Consider the following 21475-nt stretch of genomic DNA (forward strand, 5'->3'; position numbering starts at 1 on the left):
AAATTGGATAGAGTCAGGTGAACAACTATAAACAATACTTAAATACTAAAAAAATAATGAATTTTTTTTCTCTTTTCAACGTTTACAACACAGCCTTTATTTGAAACATCCTGTTACTGTACAATTTTTATTAATATAATATTTTAATAATATATATACAATATATATATATAGACATATATATATAGAGATATATTCTTATATATTCCTATTTATATTCGTATGACTTATATTTTCATAATTACGTATATTATTTAGCCTGAGCCTTGAATTTGTGGTGGTTTGACACATGGGCATGGTGTTGATACACAACTTGAAGTTGGTGCAGCTACTGTTTGATAATCTGTAAATGAAAATAAAATAAGAATATTAAATTATTTATTGAATAAATTAAAAAAAAATATTTTGTCAAAAAAATAAAAAAAAAAAAAATAATGAATTTTTAAACATTTAATTAACATGAATTCGTTGAATATTGTGAATCGATTGTATACTTGTAATATTGCAGTTGGCTCCTATTCTATTTCTATTCCACCCTAATACATTTTGAGCGCTTTTAAATGTTTGTGACTTAGAAATTGAAGTAGTAAAGTACAATATGCAATCAGTAATTACAAGACAAAAGATGAATGCTGCAATTCTGAGATCCCGAGGCTATTAAACCAAAAAATTTTTTGATTCCTTAATTTACTTATACGTAAACGCTGCAGCATTTTAAGCTTCAAAGGAAGCTTTAAATTGTATGATCCCATAAAAAAAAATCTGATGTGGTCAGCACATAACCGACCGTATTGTGCATTGTCTAGTTAAGTGAAAGTGTTACAGAATATTATAAAAATGCCTGTTAATTACCTCTTTCCAATTTTTAGGACATTAGTAAGCTTATAGTTAACATACCTAGAAAAATGTAAATTTGGCTCTTAATAGAGTTTCACTTTGTGCCACCCGAATTCCCTGAAATGCTCGTCAGTTAGTTTCGGTAACAACCAGAACTCAAATATCAAATTTCATGAAATTTCATCAATTAGTTCCGTAGATATGGTGAAAAATGTAAAATCGGCCCGCAGATCAGTTTTCGAGCCCTGATCTTTCCAAAAAATTTATCTGTTCATTGCTTTAATACGAGGAATTCATATATTAAATTTCAATGAAATCGGTTGATTATTTCTCTTTATATACGCAAAAATGTATATTTGGCCCGTAGTAAACGTCTAGTTGCTGACGCCTGATTTCTTCCAAAAGTTAGGAGGTTTTGGGGCCGGTCGAGCGAAGCTTATATATGAAATTTCAAGAAAATCGGTTGAATAGTTTCTTCAAAATGTTCAAAAATGTAAAACAGGCCCGCTAAAAAGTGCAGTTCCCGAGGCCTGATATATCCCAAAAGTTGATCAATCAGTGACATAGTGGAAATAAACTTACATATAAAATTTCATAAAAATCGGTTCAGTAGAACTTGAAATACACGCGTACACACACAGACCGACAGACCGACAGATCGACAGACCGACAGACGGACAGACCGACAGACCGACAGGTTGCTAAAATTAGTTTATTTACACTTCCCTACTATGGAGAAGTGCGTTCCCACCGAAAACTCGATATACAAAATTTGTGGCCATCACATCACCTACCTATTGTATACACAATACGGTCGGTAAAAATATAGCAGTTGCTGCTTTCAATTGTGTACAATTAACTTTATATGTTCAATCTTCCCGGCGTTGATTATGCAAGTATACAGAGACCCATTATTACCCGTTTATTGCTGCCTAGATATTTAAATTAGGATAGGATTCCAATAACCCTGAATTTCCATAAAATCAGAAATTATTGAAATGCTTTCAATATATTTGAAATTATTGAAATGCTTAAACATATTTCATAAATCACAAAATATATAAATAAACACAAAATATTTCATAAATCTGTAATAATACTTTGATATAAATCGAAATTCACATACCTTGGCAATAATTCCTTTGGTTCATCAAACCCATGGCAGTTGATGAAGAGAAGTAGCAATAACCACCTTCGCCGGATACTAATTGAGCACATACACCTGGGATTGCAGTTGTTGTGGTTGTAGTCGTAGTTGTAGTTGTAGTTGTAGTAGTAGTAGTTGTAGTAGTAGTTGGAGTAGTGGTGGTTGTTGTTGTAGTTGTAGGTGTCGTTGTTGTTGGTGTTGTTGTTGTTGGTGTTGTTGTTGTCGGTGTAGTTGTCGTTGGTGTGGTAGTAGTAGGTGTGGTTGTAGTTGGCGTAGTTGTGGTTGGTGTAGTTGTTGTTGGTGTAGTAGTAGTTGGTGTGGTTGTGGTTGGAGTTGTTGTTGTTGGCGTAGTTGTGGTTGGTGTAGTTGTAGTTGGAGTAGTTGTTGTTGGAGTAGTAGTTGTTGGAGTTGTTGTTGTTGGCGTGGTTGTTGTTGGTGTAGTTGTGGTTGGTGTAGTTGTAGTTGGTGTTGTGGTAGTAGGAGTTGTAGTAGTTGGAGTTGTGGTAGTTGGAGTTGTGGTAGTTGGAGTTGTGGTAGTTGGAGTTGTGGTAGTTGGAGTTGTGGTAGTTGGAGTTGTTGTTGTTGGCGTGGTTGTCGTTGGTGTGGTAGTTGTTGGTGTGGTAGTTGTGGGTGTGGTGGTTGTCGGTGTGGTAGTTGTGGGTGTGGTGGTTGTTGGAGTTGTTGTTGTTGGTGTGGTTGTCGTTGGTGTGGTAGTAGTCGGTGTGGTTGTAGTTGGCGTAGTTGTGGTTGGTGTTGTTGTAGTTGGTGTAGTTGTAGTTGGCGTTGTTGTGGTTGGTGTAGTTGTAGTTGGTGTTGTGGTTGTTGGAGTTGTGGTAGTTGGAGTTGTGGTAGTTGGAGTAGTTGTGGTTGGCGTAGTTGTGGTTGGCGTAGTTGTGGTTGGTGTAGTTGTAGTTGGGGTAGTTGTTGTTGGTGTGGTAGTTGTAGGAGTTGTTGTTGTTGGCGTGGTTGTTGTTGGTGTAGTTGTGGTTGGTGTAGTTGTAGTTGGTGTTGTGGTAGTAGGAGTTGTAGTAGTTGGAGTTGTGGTAGTTGGAGTTGTGGTAGTTGGAGTTGTGGTAGTTGGAGTTGTGGTAGTTGGAGTTGTTGTTGTTGGCGTGGTTGTCGTTGGTGTGGTAGTTGTTGGTGTGGTAGTTGTGGGTGTGGTGGTTGTCGGTGTGGTAGTTGTGGGTGTGGTGGTTGTTGGAGTTGTTGTTGTTGGTGTGGTTGTCGTTGGTGTGGTAGTAGTCGGTGTGGTTGTAGTTGGCGTAGTTGTGGTTGGTGTTGTTGTAGTTGGCGTAGTTGTAGTTGGCGTTGTTGTGGTTGGTGTAGTTGTAGTTGGTGTTGTGGTTGTTGGAGTTGTGGTAGTTGGAGTTGTGGTAGTTGGAGTAGTTGTTGTTGGAGTAGTTGTAGTTGGAGTTGTTGTAGTTGGCGTAGTTGTGGTTGGTGTAGTGGTAGTTGGCGTAGTTGTAGTTGGAGTTGTTGTTGTTGGTGTAGTCGTAGTTGGTGTAGTAGTTGTTGGTGTGGTAGTTGTTGGCGTGGTTGTTGTTGGAGTAGTTGTTGTTGGAGTAGTTGTAGTTGGAGTTGTTGTAGTTGGCGTAGTTGTGGTTGGTGTAGTGGTAGTTGGCGTAGTTGTAGTTGGAGTTGTTGTTGTTGGCGTGGTTGTGGTTGGTGTAGTAGTAGTTGGTGTAGTTGTTGTTGGCGTAGTTGTTGTTGGAGTAGTTGTAGTTGGAGTTGTTGTAGTTGGCGTAGTTGTGGTTGGTGTAGTGGTAGTTGGTGTAGTTGTAGTTGGAGTTGTTGTTGTTGGTGTAGTAGTAGTTGGTGTAGTTGTTGTTGGTGTTGTTGTAGTTGGAGTGGTTGTCGTTGGTGTGGTGGTGGTTGGTGTGGTTGTAGTTGGTGTTGTTGTAGTTGGAGTGGTTGTCGTTGGTGTGGTAGTGGTTGGTGTGGTTGTAGTAGGTGTAGTTGTAGTTGGTGTTGTTGTTGTTGGCGTGGTTGTGGTTGGGGTAGTAGTAGTTGGTGTAGTTGTTGTTGGCGTAGTTGTTGTTGGAGTAGTTGTAGTTGGAGTTGTTGTAGTTGGCGTAGTTGTGGTTGGTGTAGTGGTAGTTGGCGTAGTTGTAGTTGGAGTTGTTGTTGTTGGTGTAGTAGTAGTTGGTGTAGTTGTTGTTGGTGTTGTCGTGGTCGGAGTTGTGGTAGTTGGAGTTGTGGTAGTTGGAGTAGTTGTGGTTGGTGTAGTTGTTGTTGGCGTAGTCGTGGTTGGTGTAGTAGTGGTTGGTGTAGTTGTAGTTGGTGTGGTAGTAGTTGGAGTTGTAGTGGTTGGTGTGGTAGTAGTTGGTGTAGTAGTTGTTGGTGTGGTAGTTGTTGGCGTGGTTGTTGTTGGAGTAGTTGTGGTTGGTGTTGTTGTAGTTGGAGTTGTTGTAGTTGGCGTAGTTGTGGTTGGTGTAGTGGTAGTTGGCGTAGTTGTAGTTGGAGTTGTTGTTGTTGGCGTGGTTGTGGTTGGTGTAGTAGTAGTTGGTGTAGTTGTGGTTGGTGTAGTGGTAGTTGGCGTAGTTGTAGTCGGAGTTGTTGTTGTTGGTGTAGTTGTAGTTGGTGTTGTCGTAGTCGGAGTTGTGGTAGTTGGAGTTGTGGTAGTTGGAGTTGTGGTAGTTGGAGTGGTTGTCGTTGGTGTGGTAGTGGTTGGTGTAGTGGTAGTAGGTGTAGTTGTTGTTGGCGTAGTTGTGGTTGGTGTAGTAGTGGTTGGTGTAGTTGTTGTTGGCGTAGTTGTGGTTGGTGTAGTAGTGGTTGGTGTAGTTGTAGTTGGTGTTGTTGTTGTTGGCGTGGTTGTGGTTGGTGTAGTAGTAGTTGGTGTAGTTGTTGTTGGAGTAGTTGTAGTTGGAGTTGTTGTAGTTGGCGTAGTTGTGGTTGGTGTAGTGGTAGTTGGCGTAGTTGTAGTTGGAGTTGTTGTTGTTGGTGTAGTAGTAGTTGGTGTAGTTGTTGTTGGTGTTGTCGTGGTCGGAGTTGTGGTAGTTGGAGTTGTGGTAGTTGGAGTAGTTGTGGTTGGTGTAGTTGTAGTTGGTGTAGTAGTAGTTGGTGTTGTTGTTGTTGGCGTGGTTGTGGTTGGTGTAGTAGTAGTTGGTGTAGTTGTTGTTGGCGTAGTTGTTGTTGGAGTAGTTGTAGTTGGTGTGGTAGTAGTTGGAGTTGTAGTGGTTGGTGTAGTTGTAGTTGGGGTTGTTGTAGTTGGAGTGGTTGTCGTTGGTGTGGTAGTTGTTGGTGTGGTTGTAGTAGGTGTAGTTGTAGTTGGAGTTGTTGTAGTTGGCGTAGTTGTGGTTGGTGTAGTGGTAGTTGGCGTAGTTGTAGTTGGTGTGGTAGTAGTTGGTGTTGTCGTAGTCGGAGTTGTGGTAGTTGGAGTTGTGGTAGTTGGAGTTGTGGTAGTTGGAGTTGTTGTAGTTGGCGTAGTTGTGGTTGGAGTAGTCGTAGTTGGTGTTGTTGTTGTTGGCGTGGTTGTGGTTGGTGTAGTAGTAGTTGGTGTGGTTGTTGTTGGCGTGGTTGTGGTTGGTGTAGTAGTAGTTGGGGTAGTTGTTGTTGGCGTAGTTGTTGTTGGAGTAGTTGTAGTTGGTGTGGTAGTAGTTGGTGTTGTCGTAGTCGGAGTTGTGGTAGTTGGAGTTGTGGTAGTTGGAGTTGTGGTAGTTGGAGTTGTTGTAGTTGGCGTAGTTGTTGTTGGCGTAGTCGTGGTTGGCGTTGTTGTTGTTGGCGTGGTTGTGGTTGGTGTAGTAGTCGTTGGTGTTGTTGTTGTTGGCGTGGTTGTGGTTGGTGTAGTAGTAGTTGGTGTAGTTGTTGTTGGCGTAGTTGTTGTTGGAGTAGTTGTTGTTGGTGTGGTAGTAGTTGGAGTTGTAGTGGTTGGTGTAGTGGTAGTTGGAGTTGTGGTAGTTGGAGTTGTGGTAGTTGGAGTTGTTGTAGTTGGCGTAGTTGTTGTTGGCGTAGTCGTGGTTGGCGTTGTTGTTGTTGGCGTGGTTGTGGTTGGTGTAGTAGTCGTTGGTGTTGTTGTTGTTGGCGTGGTTGTGGTTGGTGTAGTAGTAGTTGGGGTAGTTGTTGTTGGTGTAGTTGTTGTTGGAGTAGTTGTAGTTGGAGTGGTAGTAGTTGGTGTTGTCGTAGTCGGAGTTGTGGTAGTTGGAGTTGTGGTAGTTGGAGTTGTGGTAGTTGGAGTTGTTGTAGTTGGCGTAGTTGTTGTTGGCGTAGTCGTGGTTGGCGTTGTTGTTGTTGGCGTGGTTGTGGTTGGTGTAGTAGTCGTTGGTGTTGTTGTTGTTGGCGTGGTTGTGGTTGGTGTAGTAGTAGTTGGTGTAGTTGTTGTTGGCGTAGTTGTCGTTGGAGTAGTTGTAGTTGGTGTGGTAGTAGTTGGAGTTGTAGTGGTTGGTGTAGTTGTAGTTGGGGTTGTTGTAGTTGGAGTGGTTGTCGTTGGTGTGGTAGTGGTTGGTGTGGTTGTTGTTGGCGTAGTTGTGGTTGGTGTAGTAGTGGTTGGTGTAGTTGTAGTTGGTGTTGTTGTTGTTGGCGTGGTTGTGGTTGGTGTAGTAGTGGTTGGTGTAGTTGTTGTTGGCGTAGTTGTGGTTGGTGTAGTAGTGGTTGGTGTAGTTGTAGTTGGTGTTGTTGTTGTTGGCGTGGTTGTGGTTGGTGTAGTAGTAGTTGGTGTAGTTGTTGTTGGAGTAGTTGTAGTTGGAGTTGTTGTAGTTGGCGTAGTTGTGGTTGGTGTAGTGGTAGTTGGCGTAGTTGTAGTTGGAGTTGTTGTTGTTGGTGTAGTTGTAGTTGGTGTTGTCGTAGTCGGAGTTGTGGTAGTTGGAGTTGTTGTGGTTGGTGTAGTAGTGGTTGGTGTAGTTGTAGTTGGTGTTGTTGTTGTTGGCGTGGTTGTGGTTGGTGTAGTAGTAGTTGGTGTAGTTGTTGTTGGAGTAGTTGTAGTTGGAGTTGTTGTAGTTGGCGTAGTTGTGGTTGGTGTAGTGGTAGTTGGCGTAGTTGTAGTTGGAGTTGTTGTTGTTGGTGTAGTAGTAGTTGGTGTAGTTGTTGTTGGTGTTGTCGTGGTCGGAGTTGTGGTAGTTGGAGTTGTGGTAGTTGGAGTAGTTGTGGTTGGTGTAGTTGTAGTTGGTGTAGTAGTAGTAGGTGTTGTTGTTGTTGGCGTGGTTGTGGTTGGTGTAGTAGTAGTTGGTGTAGTTGTTGTTGGCGTAGTTGTTGTTGGAGTAGTTGTAGTTGGTGTGGTAGTAGTTGGAGTTGTAGTGGTTGGTGTAGTTGTAGTTGGGGTTGTTGTAGTTGGAGTGGTTGTCGTTGGTGTGGTAGTTGTTGGTGTGGTTGTAGTAGGTGTAGTTGTAGTTGGAGTTGTTGTAGTTGGCGTAGTTGTGGTTGGTGTAGTGGTAGTTGGCGTAGTTGTAGTTGGTGTGGTAGTAGTTGGTGTTGTCGTAGTCGGAGTTGTGGTAGTTGGAGTTGTGGTAGTTGGAGTTGTGGTAGTTGGAGTTGTTGTAGTTGGCGTAGTTGTGGTTGGAGTAGTCGTAGTTGGTGTTGTCGTTGTTGGCGTGGTTGTGGTTGGTGTAGTAGTAGTTGGTGTGGTTGTTGTTGGCGTGGTTGTGGTTGGTGTAGTAGTAGTTGGGGTAGTTGTTGTTGGCGTAGTTGTTGTTGGAGTAGTTGTTGTTGGTGTGGTAGTAGTTGGTGTTGTCGTAGTCGGAGTTGTGGTAGTTGGAGTTGTGGTAGTTGGAGTTGTGGTAGTTGGAGTTGTTGTAGTTGGCGTAGTTGTTGTTGGCGTAGTCGTGGTTGGCGTTGTTGTTGTTGGCGTGGTTGTGGTTGGTGTAGTAGTCGTTGGTGTTGTTGTTGTTGGCGTGGTTGTGGTTGGTGTAGTAGTAGTTGGTGTAGTTGTTGTTGGCGTAGTTGTTGTTGGAGTAGTTGTTGTTGGTGTGGTAGTAGTTGGAGTTGTAGTGGTTGGTGTAGTGGTAGTTGGAGTAGTTGTAGTTGGTGTGGTAGTAGTTGGTGTTGTTGTAGTCGGAGTTGTGGTAGTTGGAGTTGTGGTAGTTGGAGTTGTGGTAGTTGGAGTTGTGGTAGTTGGAGTTGTGGTAGTTGGAGTTGTTGTAGTTGGCGTAGTTGTTGTTGGCGTGGTTGTGGTTGGTGTAGTAGTCGTTGGTGTTGTTGTTGTTGGCGTGGTTGTGGTTGGTGTAGTAGTAGTTGGGGTAGTTGTTGTTGGCGTAGTTGTTGTTGGGGTAGTTGTAGTTGGTGTGGTAGTAGTTGGTGTTGTCGTAGTCGGAGTTGTGGTAGTTGGAGTTGTGGTAGTTGGAGTTGTGGTAGTTGGAGTTGTTGTAGTTGGCGTAGTTGTTGTTGGCGTAGTCGTGGTTGGCGTTGTTGTTGTTGGCGTGGTTGTGGTTGGTGTAGTAGTCGTTGGTGTTGTTGTTGTTGGCGTGGTTGTGGTTGGTGTAGTAGTAGTTGGTGTAGTTGTTGTTGGCGTAGTTGTCGTTGGAGTAGTTGTAGTTGGTGTGGTAGTAGTTGGAGTTGTAGTGGTTGGTGTAGTTGTAGTTGGGGTTGTTGTAGTTGGAGTGGTTGTCGTTGGTGTGGTAGTGGTTGGTGTGGTTGTAGTAGGTGTAGTTGTAGTTGGAGTTGTTGTAGTTGGGGTAGTTGTGGTTGGAGTAGTCGTAGTTGGTGTTGTTGTTGTTGGCGTGGTTGTGGTTGGTGTAGTAGTAGTTGGTGTTGTTGTTGTTGGCGTGGTTGTGGTTGGTGTAGTAGTAGTTGGGGTAGTTGTTGTTGGCGTAGTTGTTGTTGGAGTAGTTGTGGTTGGTGTGGTAGTAGTTGGAGTTGTAGTGGTTGGTGTAGTTGTAGTTGGAGTGGTTGTAGTTGGAGTTGTTGTTGTTGGAGTAGTAGTAGTTGGTGTTGTTGTTGTTGGTGTAGTTGTTGTTGGTGTGGTTGTAGTTGGAGTTGTTGTTGTCGGTGTTGTTGTTGTTGGTGTAGTTGTTGTTGGTGTGGTTGTAGTTGGAGTTGTTGTTGTTGGAGTAGTAGTAGTTGGTGTTGTTGTTGTTGGCGTAGTTGTTGTTGGTGTTGTTGTGGTTGGTGTAGTAGTAGTTGGAGTTGTGGTAGTTGGAGTAGTAGTAGTTGGTATGGTTGTTGTTGGTGTAGTTGTAGTTGGAGTTGTAGTGGTTGGTGTAGTTGTAGTTGGAGTTGTTGTTGTCGGTGTAGTTGTTGTTGGCGTAGTTGTGGTTGGAGTTGTAGTGGTTGGTGTAGTTGTAGTAGGCGTAGTTGTGGTTGGTGTGGTGGTAGTTGGTGTAGTAGTAGTTGGAGTTGTAGTTGTTGGTGTAGTTGTGGTTGGTGTAGTTGTGGTTGGTGTAGTAGTAGTTGGTGTAGTAGTAGTTGGAGTGGTGGTAGTTGGTGTTGTGGTTGTTGGTGTAGTTGTAGTAGGCGTAGTTGTGGTTGGTGTGGTGGTAGTTGGTGTAGTAGTAGTTGGAGTTGTGGTTGTTGGTGTTGTGGTTGTTGGTGTTGTGGTTGTTGGTGTAGTTGTTGTTGGAGTTGTTGTTGTTGGAGTTGTTGTTGTTGGAGTTGTTGTTGTTGGTGTAGTTGTTGTGGGCGTAGTTGTGGTTGGTGTAGTAGTAGTTGGTGTGGTAGTTGTTGGAGTTGTTGTTGTTGGAGTTGTAGTGGTTGGAGTTGTAGTGGTTGGTGTAGTTGTAGTTGGTGTTGTTGTAGTGGGCGTTGTTGTTGTAGGTGTAGTTGTTGTTGGCGTTGTTGTGGTTGGTGTTGTGGTGGTTGGGGTAGTAGTAGTTGGAGTTGTAGTGGTTGGTGTAGTTGTGGTTGGTGTAGTAGTAGTTGGTGTAGTAGTAGTTGGTGTAGTTGTTGTAGGCGTAGTTGTGGTTGGTGTAGTAGTAGTTGGTGTGGTAGTTGTTGGAGTTGTTGTTGTGGGGGTTGTAGTGGTTGGAGTTGTAGTGGTTGGTGTAGTTGTTGTTGGCGTCGTTGTGGTTGGGGTAGTAGTTGTTGGTGTAGTAGTTGTTGGTGTAGTTGTTGTAGGCGTAGTTGTGGTTGGTGTAGTAGTAGTTGGTGTGGTAGTTGTTGGAGTTGTTGTTGTTGGAGTTGTAGTGGTTGGAGTTGTTGTGGTTGGTGTAGTTGTTGTTGGCGTCGTTGTGGTTGGGGTAGTAGTTGTTGGTGTAGTAGTTGTTGGTGTAGTTGTTGTAGGCGTAGTTGTGGTTGGTGTGGTGGTAGTTGGTGTAGTAGTAGTTGGAGTGGTAGTAGTTGGAGTTGTTGTTGTTGGAGTTGTAGTGGTGGGAGTTGTAGTGGTTGGGGTTGTAGTGGTTGGTGTAGTTGTTGTTGGAGTTGTTGTTGTTGGAGTTGTTGTTGTTGGAGTTGTTGTTGTTGGAGTTGTAGTGGTTGGAGTTGTTGTTGTTGGTGTAGTTGTTGTGGGCGTAGTTGTGGTTGGTGTAGTAGTAGTTGGTGTGGTAGTTGTTGGAGTTGTTGTTGTTGGAGTTGTAGTGGTTGGAGTTGTAGTGGTTGGTGTAGTTGTAGTTGGTGTTGTTGTAGTAGGCGTTGTTGTTGTTGGTGTAGTTGTTGTTGGCGTTGTTGTTGTTGGCGTTGTTGTGGTTGGTGTTGTGGTGGTTGGGGTAGTAGTAGTTGGAGTTGTAGTGGTTGGTGTTGTTGTGGTTGGTGTAGTAGTAGTTGGAGTGGTAGTAGTTGGAGTTGTTGTTGTTGGTGTTGTGGTTGTTGGTGTTGTGGTTGTTGGTGTAGTTGTTGTTGGAGTTGTTGTTGTTGGAGTTGTAGTGGTTGGAGTTGTTGTTGTTGGTGTAGTTGTTGTGGGCGTAGTTGTGGTTGGTGTAGTAGTAGTTGGTGTGGTAGTTGTTGGAGTTGTTGTTGTTGGAGTTGTAGTGGTTGGAATTGTAGTGGTTGGTGTAGTTGTAGTTGGTGTTGTTGTAGTAGGCGTTGTTGTTGTTGGTGTAGTTGTTGTTGGCGTTGTTGTTGTTGGCGTTGTTGTGGTTGGTGTTGTGGTGGTTGGGGTAGTAGTAGTTGGAGTTGTAGTGGTTGGTGTAGTTGTGGTTGGTGTAGTAGTAGTTGGTGTAGTAGTAGTTGGAGTGGTAGTAGTTGGAGTTGTTGTTGTTGGAGTTGTAGTGGTTGGAGTTGTAGTGGTTGGTGTAGTTGTTGTTGGAGTTGTTGTTGTTGGAGTTGTAGTTGTTGGAGTTGTTGTTGTTGGTGTAGTTGTTGTGGGCGTAGTTGTGGTTGGTGTAGTAGTAGTTGGTGTGGTAGTTGTTGGAGTTGTTGTTGTTGGAGTTGTAGTAGTTGGAGTTGTAGTGGTTGGTGTAGTTGTTGTAGGCGTAGTTGTGGTTGGTGTTGTGGTAGTTGGTGTAGTAGTAGTTGGAGTTGTGGTTGTTGGTGTTGTGGTTGTTGGTGTTGTGGTTGTTGGAGTAGTTGTTGTTGGAGTTGTGGTGGTTGGAGTAGTTGTAGTTGGGGTAGTTGTTGTCGGTGTAGTTGTGGTTGGTGTGGTGGTAGTTGGAGTTGTTGTAGTTGGTGTAGTTGTTGTTGGAGTAGTTGTTGTTGGAGTAGTTGTTGTTGGAGTTGTAGTGGTGGGTGTAGTTGTAGTAGGAGTAGTTGTGGTTGGGGTAGTAGTTGTTGGTGTAGTAGTTGTTGGTGTAGTTGTTGTAGGCGTAGTTGTGGTTGGTGTTGTCGTAGTTGGTGTAGTAGTAGTTGGAGTTGTGGTTGTTGGTGTAGTAGTAGTTGGTGTAGTAGTAGTTGGAGTGGTAGTAGTTGGAGTTGTTGTTGTTGGAGTTGTAGTGGTTGGAGTTGTAGTGGTTGGTGTAGTTGTTGTTGGAGTTGTTGTTGTTGGAGTTGTAGTTGTTGGAGTTGTTGTTGTTGGTGTAGTTGTTGTGGGCGTAGTTGTGGTTGGTGTAGTAGTAGTTGGTGTGGTAGTTGTTGGAGTTGTTGTTGTTGGAGTTGTTGTTGTTGGAGTAGTTGTTGTTGGTGTAGTTGTTGTGGGCGTAGTTGTGGTTGGTGTAGTGGTAGTTGGTGTTGTGGTAGTTGGTGTTGTGGTTGTTGGAGTAGTTGTTGTTGGAGTAGTTGTTGTTGGAGTAGTTGTTGTTGGAGTTGTGGTGGTTGGAGTAGTTGTAGTTGGGGTAGTTGTTGTCGGTGTAGTTGTGGTTGGTGTGGTGGTAGTTGGAGTTGTTGTAGTTGGTGTAGTTGTTGTTGGAGTAGTTGTTGTTGGAGTAGTTGTTGTTGGAGTTGTAGTGGTGGGTGTAGTTGTAGTAGGAGTAGTTGTGGTTGGGGTAGTAGTTGTTGGTGTAGTAGTTGTTGGTGTAGTTGTTGTAGGCGTAGTTGTGGTTGGTGTTGTCGTAGTTGGTGTAGTAGTAGTTGGAGTTGTGGTTGTTGGTGTTGTGGTTGTTGGTGTTGTGGTTGTTGGTGTAGTTGTTGTTGGAGTTGTTGTTGTTGGAGTTGTTGTTGTTGGTGTTGTTGTGGTTGGTGTAGTTGTAGTTGGTGTTGTGGTGGTTGGTGTTGTGGTTGTTGGTGTTGTGGTTGTTGGTGTAGTTGTTGTTGGAGTTGTTGTTGTTGGAGTTGTTGTTGTTGGTGTTGTTGTGGTTGGTGTAGTTGTAGTTGGTGTAGTAGTAGTTGGTGTAGTTGTTGTAGGCGTAGTTGTGGTTGGTGTAGTAGTAGTTGGTGTGGTAGTTGTTGGAGTTGTTGTTGTGGGGGTTGTAGTGGTTGGAGTTGTAGTGGTTGGTGTAGTTGTTGTTGGCGTCGTTGTGGTTGGGGTAGTAGTTGTTGGTGTAGTAGTTGTTGGTGTTGTTGTCGTGGGCGTAGTTGTAGTTGGTGTTGTGGTGGTTGGTGTAGTTGTAGTTGGTGTTGTGGTAGTTGGTGTTGTGGTTGTTGGAGTAGTTGTTGTTGGAGTAGTTGTTGTTGGAGTAGTTGTTGTTGGAGTTGTAGTGGTTGGTGTAGTTGTAGTTGGTGTAGTTGTTGTTGGCGTAGTTGTGGTTGGAGTTGTAGTGGTTGGTGTTGTTGTTGTTGGTGTAGTGGTAGTTGGAGTTGTAGTGGTTGGTGTAGTTGTAGTTGGAGTTGTTGTGGTTGGTGTTGTGGTTGTTGGTGTGGTTGTTGTTGGAGTTGTTGTAGTTGGAGTGGTTGTAGTTGGTGTTGTGGTAGTTGGTGTTGTGGTTGTTGGTGTGGTTGTTGTTGGAGTAGTTGTGGTTGGTGTAGTTGTTGTTGGAGTAGTTGTTGTTGGAGTAGTTGTTGTTGGAGTTGTAGTGGTGGGTGTAGTTGTAGTAGCAGTAGTTGTGGTTGGTGTAGTTGTCGTTGGCGTAGTTGTGGTTGGAGTTGTAGTGGTTGGTGTTGTAGTTGTTGGTGTGGTGGTAGTTGGAGTTGTTGTTATCGGTGTAGTTGTGGTTGGTGTTGTGGTAGTTGGAGTTGTGGTAGTTGGAGTTGTGGTAGTTGGAGTTGTGGTAGTTGGAGTTGTGGTAGTTGGAGTTGTGGTAGTTGGAGTTGTGGTAGTTGGAGTTGTGGTAGTTGGAGTTGTGGTAGTTGGAGTAGTTGTTGTTGGAGTTGTGGTGGTTGGTGTGGTTGTAGTTGGAGTTGTTGTTGTTGGTGTAGTCGTTGTTGGTGTAGTTGTTGTTGGTGTTGTGGTAGTTGGAGTTGTTGTAGTAGGTGTGGTTGTTGTTGGTGTAGTTGTTGTTGGTGTAGTGGTAGTTGGAGTTGTAGTGGTTGGTGTAGTTGTAGTTGGAGTAGTTGTTGTTGGTGTAGTTGTTGTTGGCGTAGTGGTGGTTGGCGTAGTTGTTGTTGGTGTTGTTGTTGTTGGCGTAGTAGTTGTTGGCGTAGTTGTAGTTGGTGTAGTAGTAGTTGGTGTTGTTGTAGGCGTGGTTGTTGTAGGTGTGGTTGTAGTCGGAGTAGTAGTTGTTGGTGTTGTTGTTGTTGGCGTAGTTGTCGTTGGTGTAGTAGTAGTTGGTGTTGTTGTAGGCGTGGTTGTTGTAGGCGTGGTAGTTGTAGGCGTGGTTGTTGTAGGCGTGGTAGTTGTAGGCGTGGTTGTTGTAGGCGTGGTTGTTGTAGGCGTGGTTGTTGTAGGCGTGGTTGTTGTGGGTGTAGTTGTTGTTGGTGTTGTTGTTGTTGGTGTTGTAGTAGTAGTTGAGGTCGTCGTTGGTGTTGTTGGGGTTATTGGAGTCGTCGTCGGAACTATGAAAGCAAAAAAATTGTGTGCTATTGTATATTTTGTATAATGGTTTGAAATTAATACCAGTTGTTCCTGTAGTTGTAGTTGTTGGTGTTGTTGTAGTTGGTGTTGTCGTTGTTGGTGTTGTCGTTGTTGGTGTTGTTGTAGTTGGTGTTGTCGTTGTTGGTGTTGTTGTTGTTGGAGTTGTTGTTGTTGGTGTTGTTGTTGTTGGAGTTGTTGTTGTTGCTGTTGTTGTTGTTGGTGTTGTTGTTGTTGGTGTTGTTGTTGGTGTTGTTGTTGTTGGAGTTGTTGTTGTTGGTGTTGTTGTTGTTGGAGTTGTTGTTGTTGGTGTTGTCGTTGTCGGTGTTGTTGTTGTTGGTGTTGTTGTTGTTGGTGTTGTGGGTGTATAAGGTGTTGTTGTTGTGGGTGTTGTGGGTGTTGTGGGTGTTGTGGGTGTTGTGGGTGGCGGGCAAGGAAGTAATTGAGCTGTATTCATAATTATGTCTAACAAGCTTTGGAAGAATGAACCTGCGTATTCGTAACAAGTAAAATACATAAATTTTAATCGAATAAATTTTACAAATTTTTAGCGAAAATCTTTACCAATGTTATTGATGAGTAAAAGCATAAAATTGCTAGCTGATGGGAGTGGAGGTATTGAAATATGTACACCTCCAGCGCTTGTAGGTGCCACTTGCGTTGATGATGGTGGGAAAGAGCCTCCTCCGGAACCGCCACCAGATGAAGAAGGTGAAAATGTAGTTCCGGCTGATGTTGCACTCGCGGAGCCGCTTGGAGCTTGAGGTCTTCCAACGCTGGAGTCGACCAGCAATAGAACTAGAAAAAACACAAAATTTTAAAACAGATATATGTAATTACATTAAAAGAGAATTTACTCGAAATAAGGACGAAAGCAAATTTGGATACTTTTAAAATCATCTTGACTTGTTATAAGTTTGGTAGTTAAGATGATATTTATACAAATTTTATCGAATTTCACTGCTTTTATACCGGTAGAAAAATATTTTGAAAGCTCTTTACACTGAGAAAAAGTTTATTAACTAAAATTGTTGATTTCAAAGTTCAGCTGTTACAATTCAGGTTGAGTTGTAACTGCTGAAATTTTTATTAATACCCTTTTTTTTAGGCGATGAGAACTGTTTCAAGAAGGACAAAACATTGAAGGTGTAAATATTTTGAAACATAATATCTATTCAGTGGGTATTCTCAAAAAATAATTGCTTTTTAAATGTTTCTCAAAATTGCAATCGTAACTATATATATAGATATTTCAATCATTGATATATATGTATATATACTGGGTGCCACGCATAAGTTAATAATTTCAAGGATTTTAACGAGCTTTATCTCGAAAACTATGACACAAATCTAATTGATTGTAAGACCGATAGTAAAGAGCAATTAATCGCCTCGGAAACCAGTCCCGGATGGTAACTCTGTGCCGCATAATTCTGAAGTTGTAAAAATTTATTTATATGTAGGAAAAATCTGGTGCCTTTTTTTTAACAGGTTGTAGCTCGAAAACGAGTATATCTATACCTCTTCCACCCCACCCTCATATAATGTTTTGCTTGAAGTTAATCAAAGATACAACTCTAAAATTATTTGTCACCTTATGCAAAACACCCCGCATATATATAGTTTTCAATTAATACATTAATTTTTGCTTTAAATCTAATTAAGTTTTTCGTAAAATTAAATTAAAGCTAAGAATTCTGAAATTTTTTTTTAGCATTACAATTTTTCTGAGTGTAATTTTCTATTAAGAATCCCTTTTTTTTAACTTAATATTAAAAAAAAAGGAAAAAAGCAAATAAAAAAATAATGTACACACACACATACATATGTACCCATAATGAATATATATAAATATAATTAAATTTCGCAAATAAATTTGTTTTAAAATATAAAAATTTCAAGGTTAGTTTTGACATCTGTTTATTATTTAATTTTTAATTTTTGTATGTGGTTATATTCAATTATATTTTAAATATTAATATTTAAACGTATAATTCATACATATGAGAATTTAAAAAAAAAAACAAAATAAACAATATTTACAAAAAAAATTTAATTTCATGTCGAATATACAACAATTATTTTGTTCTTATACATTAAATAACTAATTTTTTTTTTAAATTTCATATTTTATTTTTAATCAAATATTATAATAAATAATAACAAAAGGAAAAAATATTTTTCATTTTAAGTGTATAAAATACGTCAAGTTAGAGGAAAGAAAAAAAAACAAATTTAAAAATACTTTAAAACAATATTTTCCAGGTGAACGTTTATATTCAGCTTAAGCATGTTTAATTGCTGAATTAACTCCCCAAAAAATTTTTGTATTGCATTTATTTAGTATTAAATACTATTTAATACATAATTTTCTACTATTAAATAAAAATTAATTAAAAATTCAAAAATTGCAACTTAAGAAAAACAATTACTAAACTGTTCACTAAATTTCAATTGCTTCTATCTTAAATTTGGTTTAATTATAAATATAGATATTATTAGTGAATTCATTGCACACTTTTAAACCATTACATAATACAGTGTTTATCGAATTTTCTGTTCTAAAAAAAAATTTAATCTATAATCAAAAATATTTCGCATATAATAATGTTAAACATCCCGCACGTAACATAAGTGTGCTATTTAAAAAATAAAGGAGAAGATTATGTTTTATTTTAAAGACATTTTTGCTTTATATCCAACAATTTTGGAGTGTGTAGCATATATCTAATTAGCATTTCAAAATAATCCGCATTCCTCCACGTCCACGTGGTTCTTGAAATTCTGTTCATTCTATAATCTAGCTTCTAGAAATTATAATTTAGCTTTAGAATTATATATACAAATTAAAGTGTTTATATATGCTTACATGTAACAAAAATTATCACTAACCTATTTGTGTGAGTCCTGAAAATTTGTGGTTCGGTTCAACTAACTCAAATCATATAAAATGTATAAAACCCGTCTAAGCATGGCAATGTACACACATTAGTGCTAATAAACTATTCTTCAACATTTAATTCAACTTTTCATTTTTGAAACATTTGGTTATAAAAATTTTATAATTTTTTTCAATTACTACATATTATTGTTAATTTTATAAAGATTTTAATAACAATTACAATTAATTTACTTTTTCTGTTGTACAAATCAACCTTTTGCATTTTACATAAAGTTTTCCTTACTTGTATATTACATTTTTGTTATCTTAAAAAATAACCAAAGGTTAGGTTCAGTTAAGTTGGCAACGGCCAATGGAGTTAGTAATTCACGGATTACTATTAAAATTTTCAATACAAAACTAAATTTGCTTATAATATTTCGATAATTATTCTCTTTTGAATTACAACTAAGGATTTTTTGCATGATTTCAAATCATGATCCGAGGGAACGACATTTTCGCATGAACGAAAACGTTTCTATATTTCAAAACACCGAAAATTCAATTATCATAAACTTTAAAACATACTTTGTTTAATCAAAATATTTTGTTCTCTTCAGCCAAGCAGCTTGCTACACAAAATTTTCATTCAATAGTGTCAATCACCTAAAACTTAGGCAAGTTCAGTAATTATCTTCAAAAATTCATATTCGCCAAAAAAAAGTGTCATTCTCTTAGACAATCATGATAAGACCCTGAATTATGCTATAATACATGTTAGGTACTTCGGATTAAATCTGCTTTATGCAAATTATGCATAAAATTTTTAATTGATGAAAACATAGTATTAGAAAAATTTATATATAGGGGGCATTAAAATTTGAGAAAGTAATATAGTTCTATTATATATGAGTATGTATAAACAAATAACGTATTTATATATACATTATATTTATATTTAAATAATTGAAGTATAATGTACATATTTTTACCAACATAATAAATAAAAGTAAATAAAAGGTAAAGAAAAATTGTGTATACTTAATTTTTTTATTATTTACATTTTATTTTTCATTTAAATATTAAAAAGAAAAACAATACTGCGTCATTTTTAACTACCAATTCTTCAAATATTTAAATCAAGTAAATATACACGTTTTTTTTGCTATACTTTTGGTAACTAAAGACCAGCTGGTACGTATACTCCAGTAAACAAATTTTTAATAATATTTTAAAAGAGATTTTAAAGGTTGCCAAATTCTCTAAAATACCGTTTTTAACTGGACTGCATGGTTGCGCTCATCATTGAATGAATTATTTGAATACACGTATAATAAAGATATATTCAATAAATACAATTTATATTATAGGCCCTCCATTCGTTATGGGAAAATCGAGTTAATTTAGCGAATTTTGCAGACATTTCAAATCATGATCAACGAATGATTTCATTTGTTTAAAATTTGTTCAATTCGCTTAAGTTATCGTAATAAAATTTTTATTTAACAGTTTTGAGCAATTTATTCGCTTAAAATGTAGACGAATTCGTTAATCATAGTACACAAAAAGTTCACATTCGTCCAAAGTTGAACTTAGTTCGCCGATTAAATAAGGCTCTATAAGTACTTTTACTATTTGTTCTTAAAAATTTGAACTTTAAAATGTCAAAAGCATATAAGCATATTATATAAGCATATATACATATATATATATAACTGTCTATTTATTAAATTACATTCTCAATTCGATATTGCATTATCGGTTTTTTGATTAAAATTAAAAGACTCAATAAATATTCTTAATTCTAATATATATAAAATGGTAGTTTTATATTTTGTCTCTTTATTTTCTCTCAAATTATTTTAATTCGACTTCCTTGTTATAAAATTTTTGGAAAATCCATAAGTTTAATATCAATCGTCATCATCAAAATATTAAATATGTAATATAACAAAAATTTGTACACATAAAAATTTAATTATGTGTTGCCTAATGAATTTTCCCAAGTTGAAAAAAACATACTTATTAAAATTTTCAAAATTTGCTTGGTGAATTCTAAAAAAGAAAAACAACATAAAAATAAAATCATTTCTGATATTAGCACAAAAAATAAAAAAGCACAAAAAATAGGCGATCAAAAACCTCTTTATAATCATTTTAAGCATATTTTTAAAATGTTGTTTTCTGGCGGTTGATGATGATTGTTATTACGGATTACAATCCTTCCGATAAATTAAAAGATTACCCTAAGAAAATATTAAGAATAGTGCAAAAATAACACACTAACATATATACACAGATACTATTTAGAAATTCTAAAATATAAAATTATGAAAATATATAACAAAAAAAAATCAATCATAAATTTGCAAAAATTACAATCTTACCACACAGTACAAACTTTACTTAAATACGACAAAAATGGATTTGTATGCCGCACCTCTATTTCATCTCTTGGATTAAAAAAATAAAAGTTTTTTAAAATGTTAAATTGTGACCTTAAAAAATGTAATATAACTACCTTTCTAAACACAATTCAGCCAACTAATACAACTTGAGAAAATGAATAATGCACGTAATTAGTATAGCGAAAAAATTCAATTATAACATAATGAACCTTGAATTTCATCAAGTGTGCGGTCACATTCCGTGACTTAGCCTGCTTATGTATCTCATTTTTAGCTCACTTATTGAGAAAAAAGCGAGTGAGTACAATTTTGGTATTTTCTATTTCTCTTTTGGAATCCTAGTGAGATAATAAACTACAAGTTTATTATTTCTCTCGCAAAAAATGCGAATGTGTATCTCACCCCTACGTAAAAAGTGAGTTAAAAACTGTCACTTTCTTTAACGTTGTTTTTTTAGGAGTGGCTTTTGGCAAAATTAATCTATTCTTTAAATTGCTCCACCAACTCGCGAAACAAAAGAATGGAGAAAGGTAAATGCAAATTACAAAAATAATTATGGCATAGAAAAAATGTTCATTCATAATTCAAAATACTTGAAATATTGCGATTTCAGGTGTGGAAAGATTTCAAAAGGAGAATTTGAAAAATAAACAGAATAAACGTACAATAAATAAGAAAAAAGGCTACTGATGAGGGGGAAAATAAAGAAATTGAGCTAACTCCTATGGAGGAAAGTGTTACTTCATTGTTACATCTAAATAAAGCGGTAGTGCCTACTGGGGACGTATTTGGATGTCGGACATCTACTTCGTATTCAGAAAAACCAGTGGAAGTAAAAGAGAAACAAAAATATAAAGAAACTCAAAAACAAAAACTGGCAATTCAAGACCAAATCGCATTCAACTTTTACAAGACCAATATCAAATCCAAACTAAGTTGACTAATACTAATGCAAAAATAGAGAATTCTCTTTATTGTATAAAAACCAGTTTACAGAAATAAGTAGCCATAAAAGAACAGATGTTGGGCATACAAAACAAAACCTCCCAATATGCTATGAGGAACTGGAGCTAGAGAAAAAGCAGTTCACTGTGGAGCAATTAGAAAGCGAAGAAAGCAATTAACTGTGGATCAATTAGAAAGTCAATGGTAATACCAAAAATGTACATTATATGTGATGCTAAGCTTTAAAGTTTTTACTTTTAAGTGCCTAAGGAAAGCTAGTTAAGTCTTTTATGTTATATAAAAGTAATTAATGTTTTACTAAAAACATTTATATCAGTATATACAAATAATTTAATCTATGTATATGTGATACTATGTAAATATAAACTGAATTCTTTTGTTTTAGGTTTTCTATTAAATACCTTTAAGTTTTCCAATAACTTAGTACAAATGACGATAAAATTGAAATGTAGCTAAGAAATTAAAAAAATTAAATGTATTTGAATGTTAAAGTATAAAAATGTTTTAGTAAAAGCAATAATTTAACGTAAATAATTTAGTATTCTGTTTCTTATTTGAGTTGCAACATGGAAATATTGTTAATTTTATGCGAACTATCAGCTTCACTTATATTTTTAACATTTTCAGACGTTTACAAAATTACATCAGAATCTTGCATTTTATAAAATTTACATATATTGTGGGGAGCACAGTTTGCATTAATTATCCGCGTTACAGTTTTTACCTCGTAATGTAAGCTTCTTTCTCCAAAAATACAACGAAATCGGTTTTTCTTCTCTTCGGCTCTTCGAACTTTCTTCCTCAGCATTTTTAAAAAGTGTTATCGGATACAGCAGTAAAGGATAACCCGAATCACTTAAAAAAATTAATGAAACAATATTTTAGCGTACAAAGCAGGACGGTATTACAAATTTTAGCAAGTAACCACTTTCACAAGTATTCTTTTGTCCTTCCTTATATTTTTTTCTAAGAATATCATTACATTTGCTTGTGTTCCGAATAAAGGAATCGTAGTTTGCGCCTGGGTGTCTCGCATCAATAAATCTGATGACCACGTTATTGTCACAGGCCTAAATACAAGTTAATTAGTCATTTTTTCCAATTTAAGCTTTATTTAC

General features: G+C 38.0%; 1 protein-coding gene across 1 annotated transcript; it reads right to left on the bottom strand.

Annotated features, from left to right (window-relative positions):
- Positions 1 to 254: 254 nt before the first annotated feature.
- On the bottom strand, positions 255 to 15002 carry LOC129614706 (mucin-2). Its single transcript, XM_055529545.1, has 10 exons — positions 14960 to 15002; positions 14734 to 14900; positions 14142 to 14549; positions 13414 to 14053; positions 12472 to 13092; positions 10357 to 12430; positions 8665 to 8999; positions 2257 to 8623; positions 495 to 553; positions 255 to 343 (listed from the first exon to the last, which is right to left on the bottom strand). Exons 1-10 carry the CDS (start codon positions 15000 to 15002, stop codon positions 255 to 257), a joined length of 10803 nt encoding a protein of 3600 aa, XP_055385520.1.
- Positions 15003 to 21475: the final 6473 nt, after the last annotated feature.

This window comes from Condylostylus longicornis, unplaced genomic scaffold (assembly GCF_029603195.1).
Source record: "Condylostylus longicornis isolate FDR11 unplaced genomic scaffold, ASM2960319v2 ptg000116l, whole genome shotgun sequence".
Classification (NCBI taxonomy): domain Eukaryota; kingdom Metazoa; phylum Arthropoda; class Insecta; order Diptera; family Dolichopodidae; genus Condylostylus; species Condylostylus longicornis.

Excerpts from the sequence above, each read along its gene's own strand:
- LOC129614706 (XM_055529545.1), bottom strand. The coding sequence starts at position 15,002 with ATGATTTTAAAAGTATCCAAATTTGCTTTCGTCCTTATTTCGA. Across the intron at positions 13,093-13,413 it reads ACTCCAACTACCACAACTCC|AACCACACCAACAACCACAA; the intron begins AACTACCACAAC and ends TACTCCAACAAC. Across the intron at positions 344-494 it reads AGCCAACTGCAATATTACAA|ATTATCAAACAGTAGCTGCA; the intron begins GTATACAATCGA and ends TTTCATTTACAG.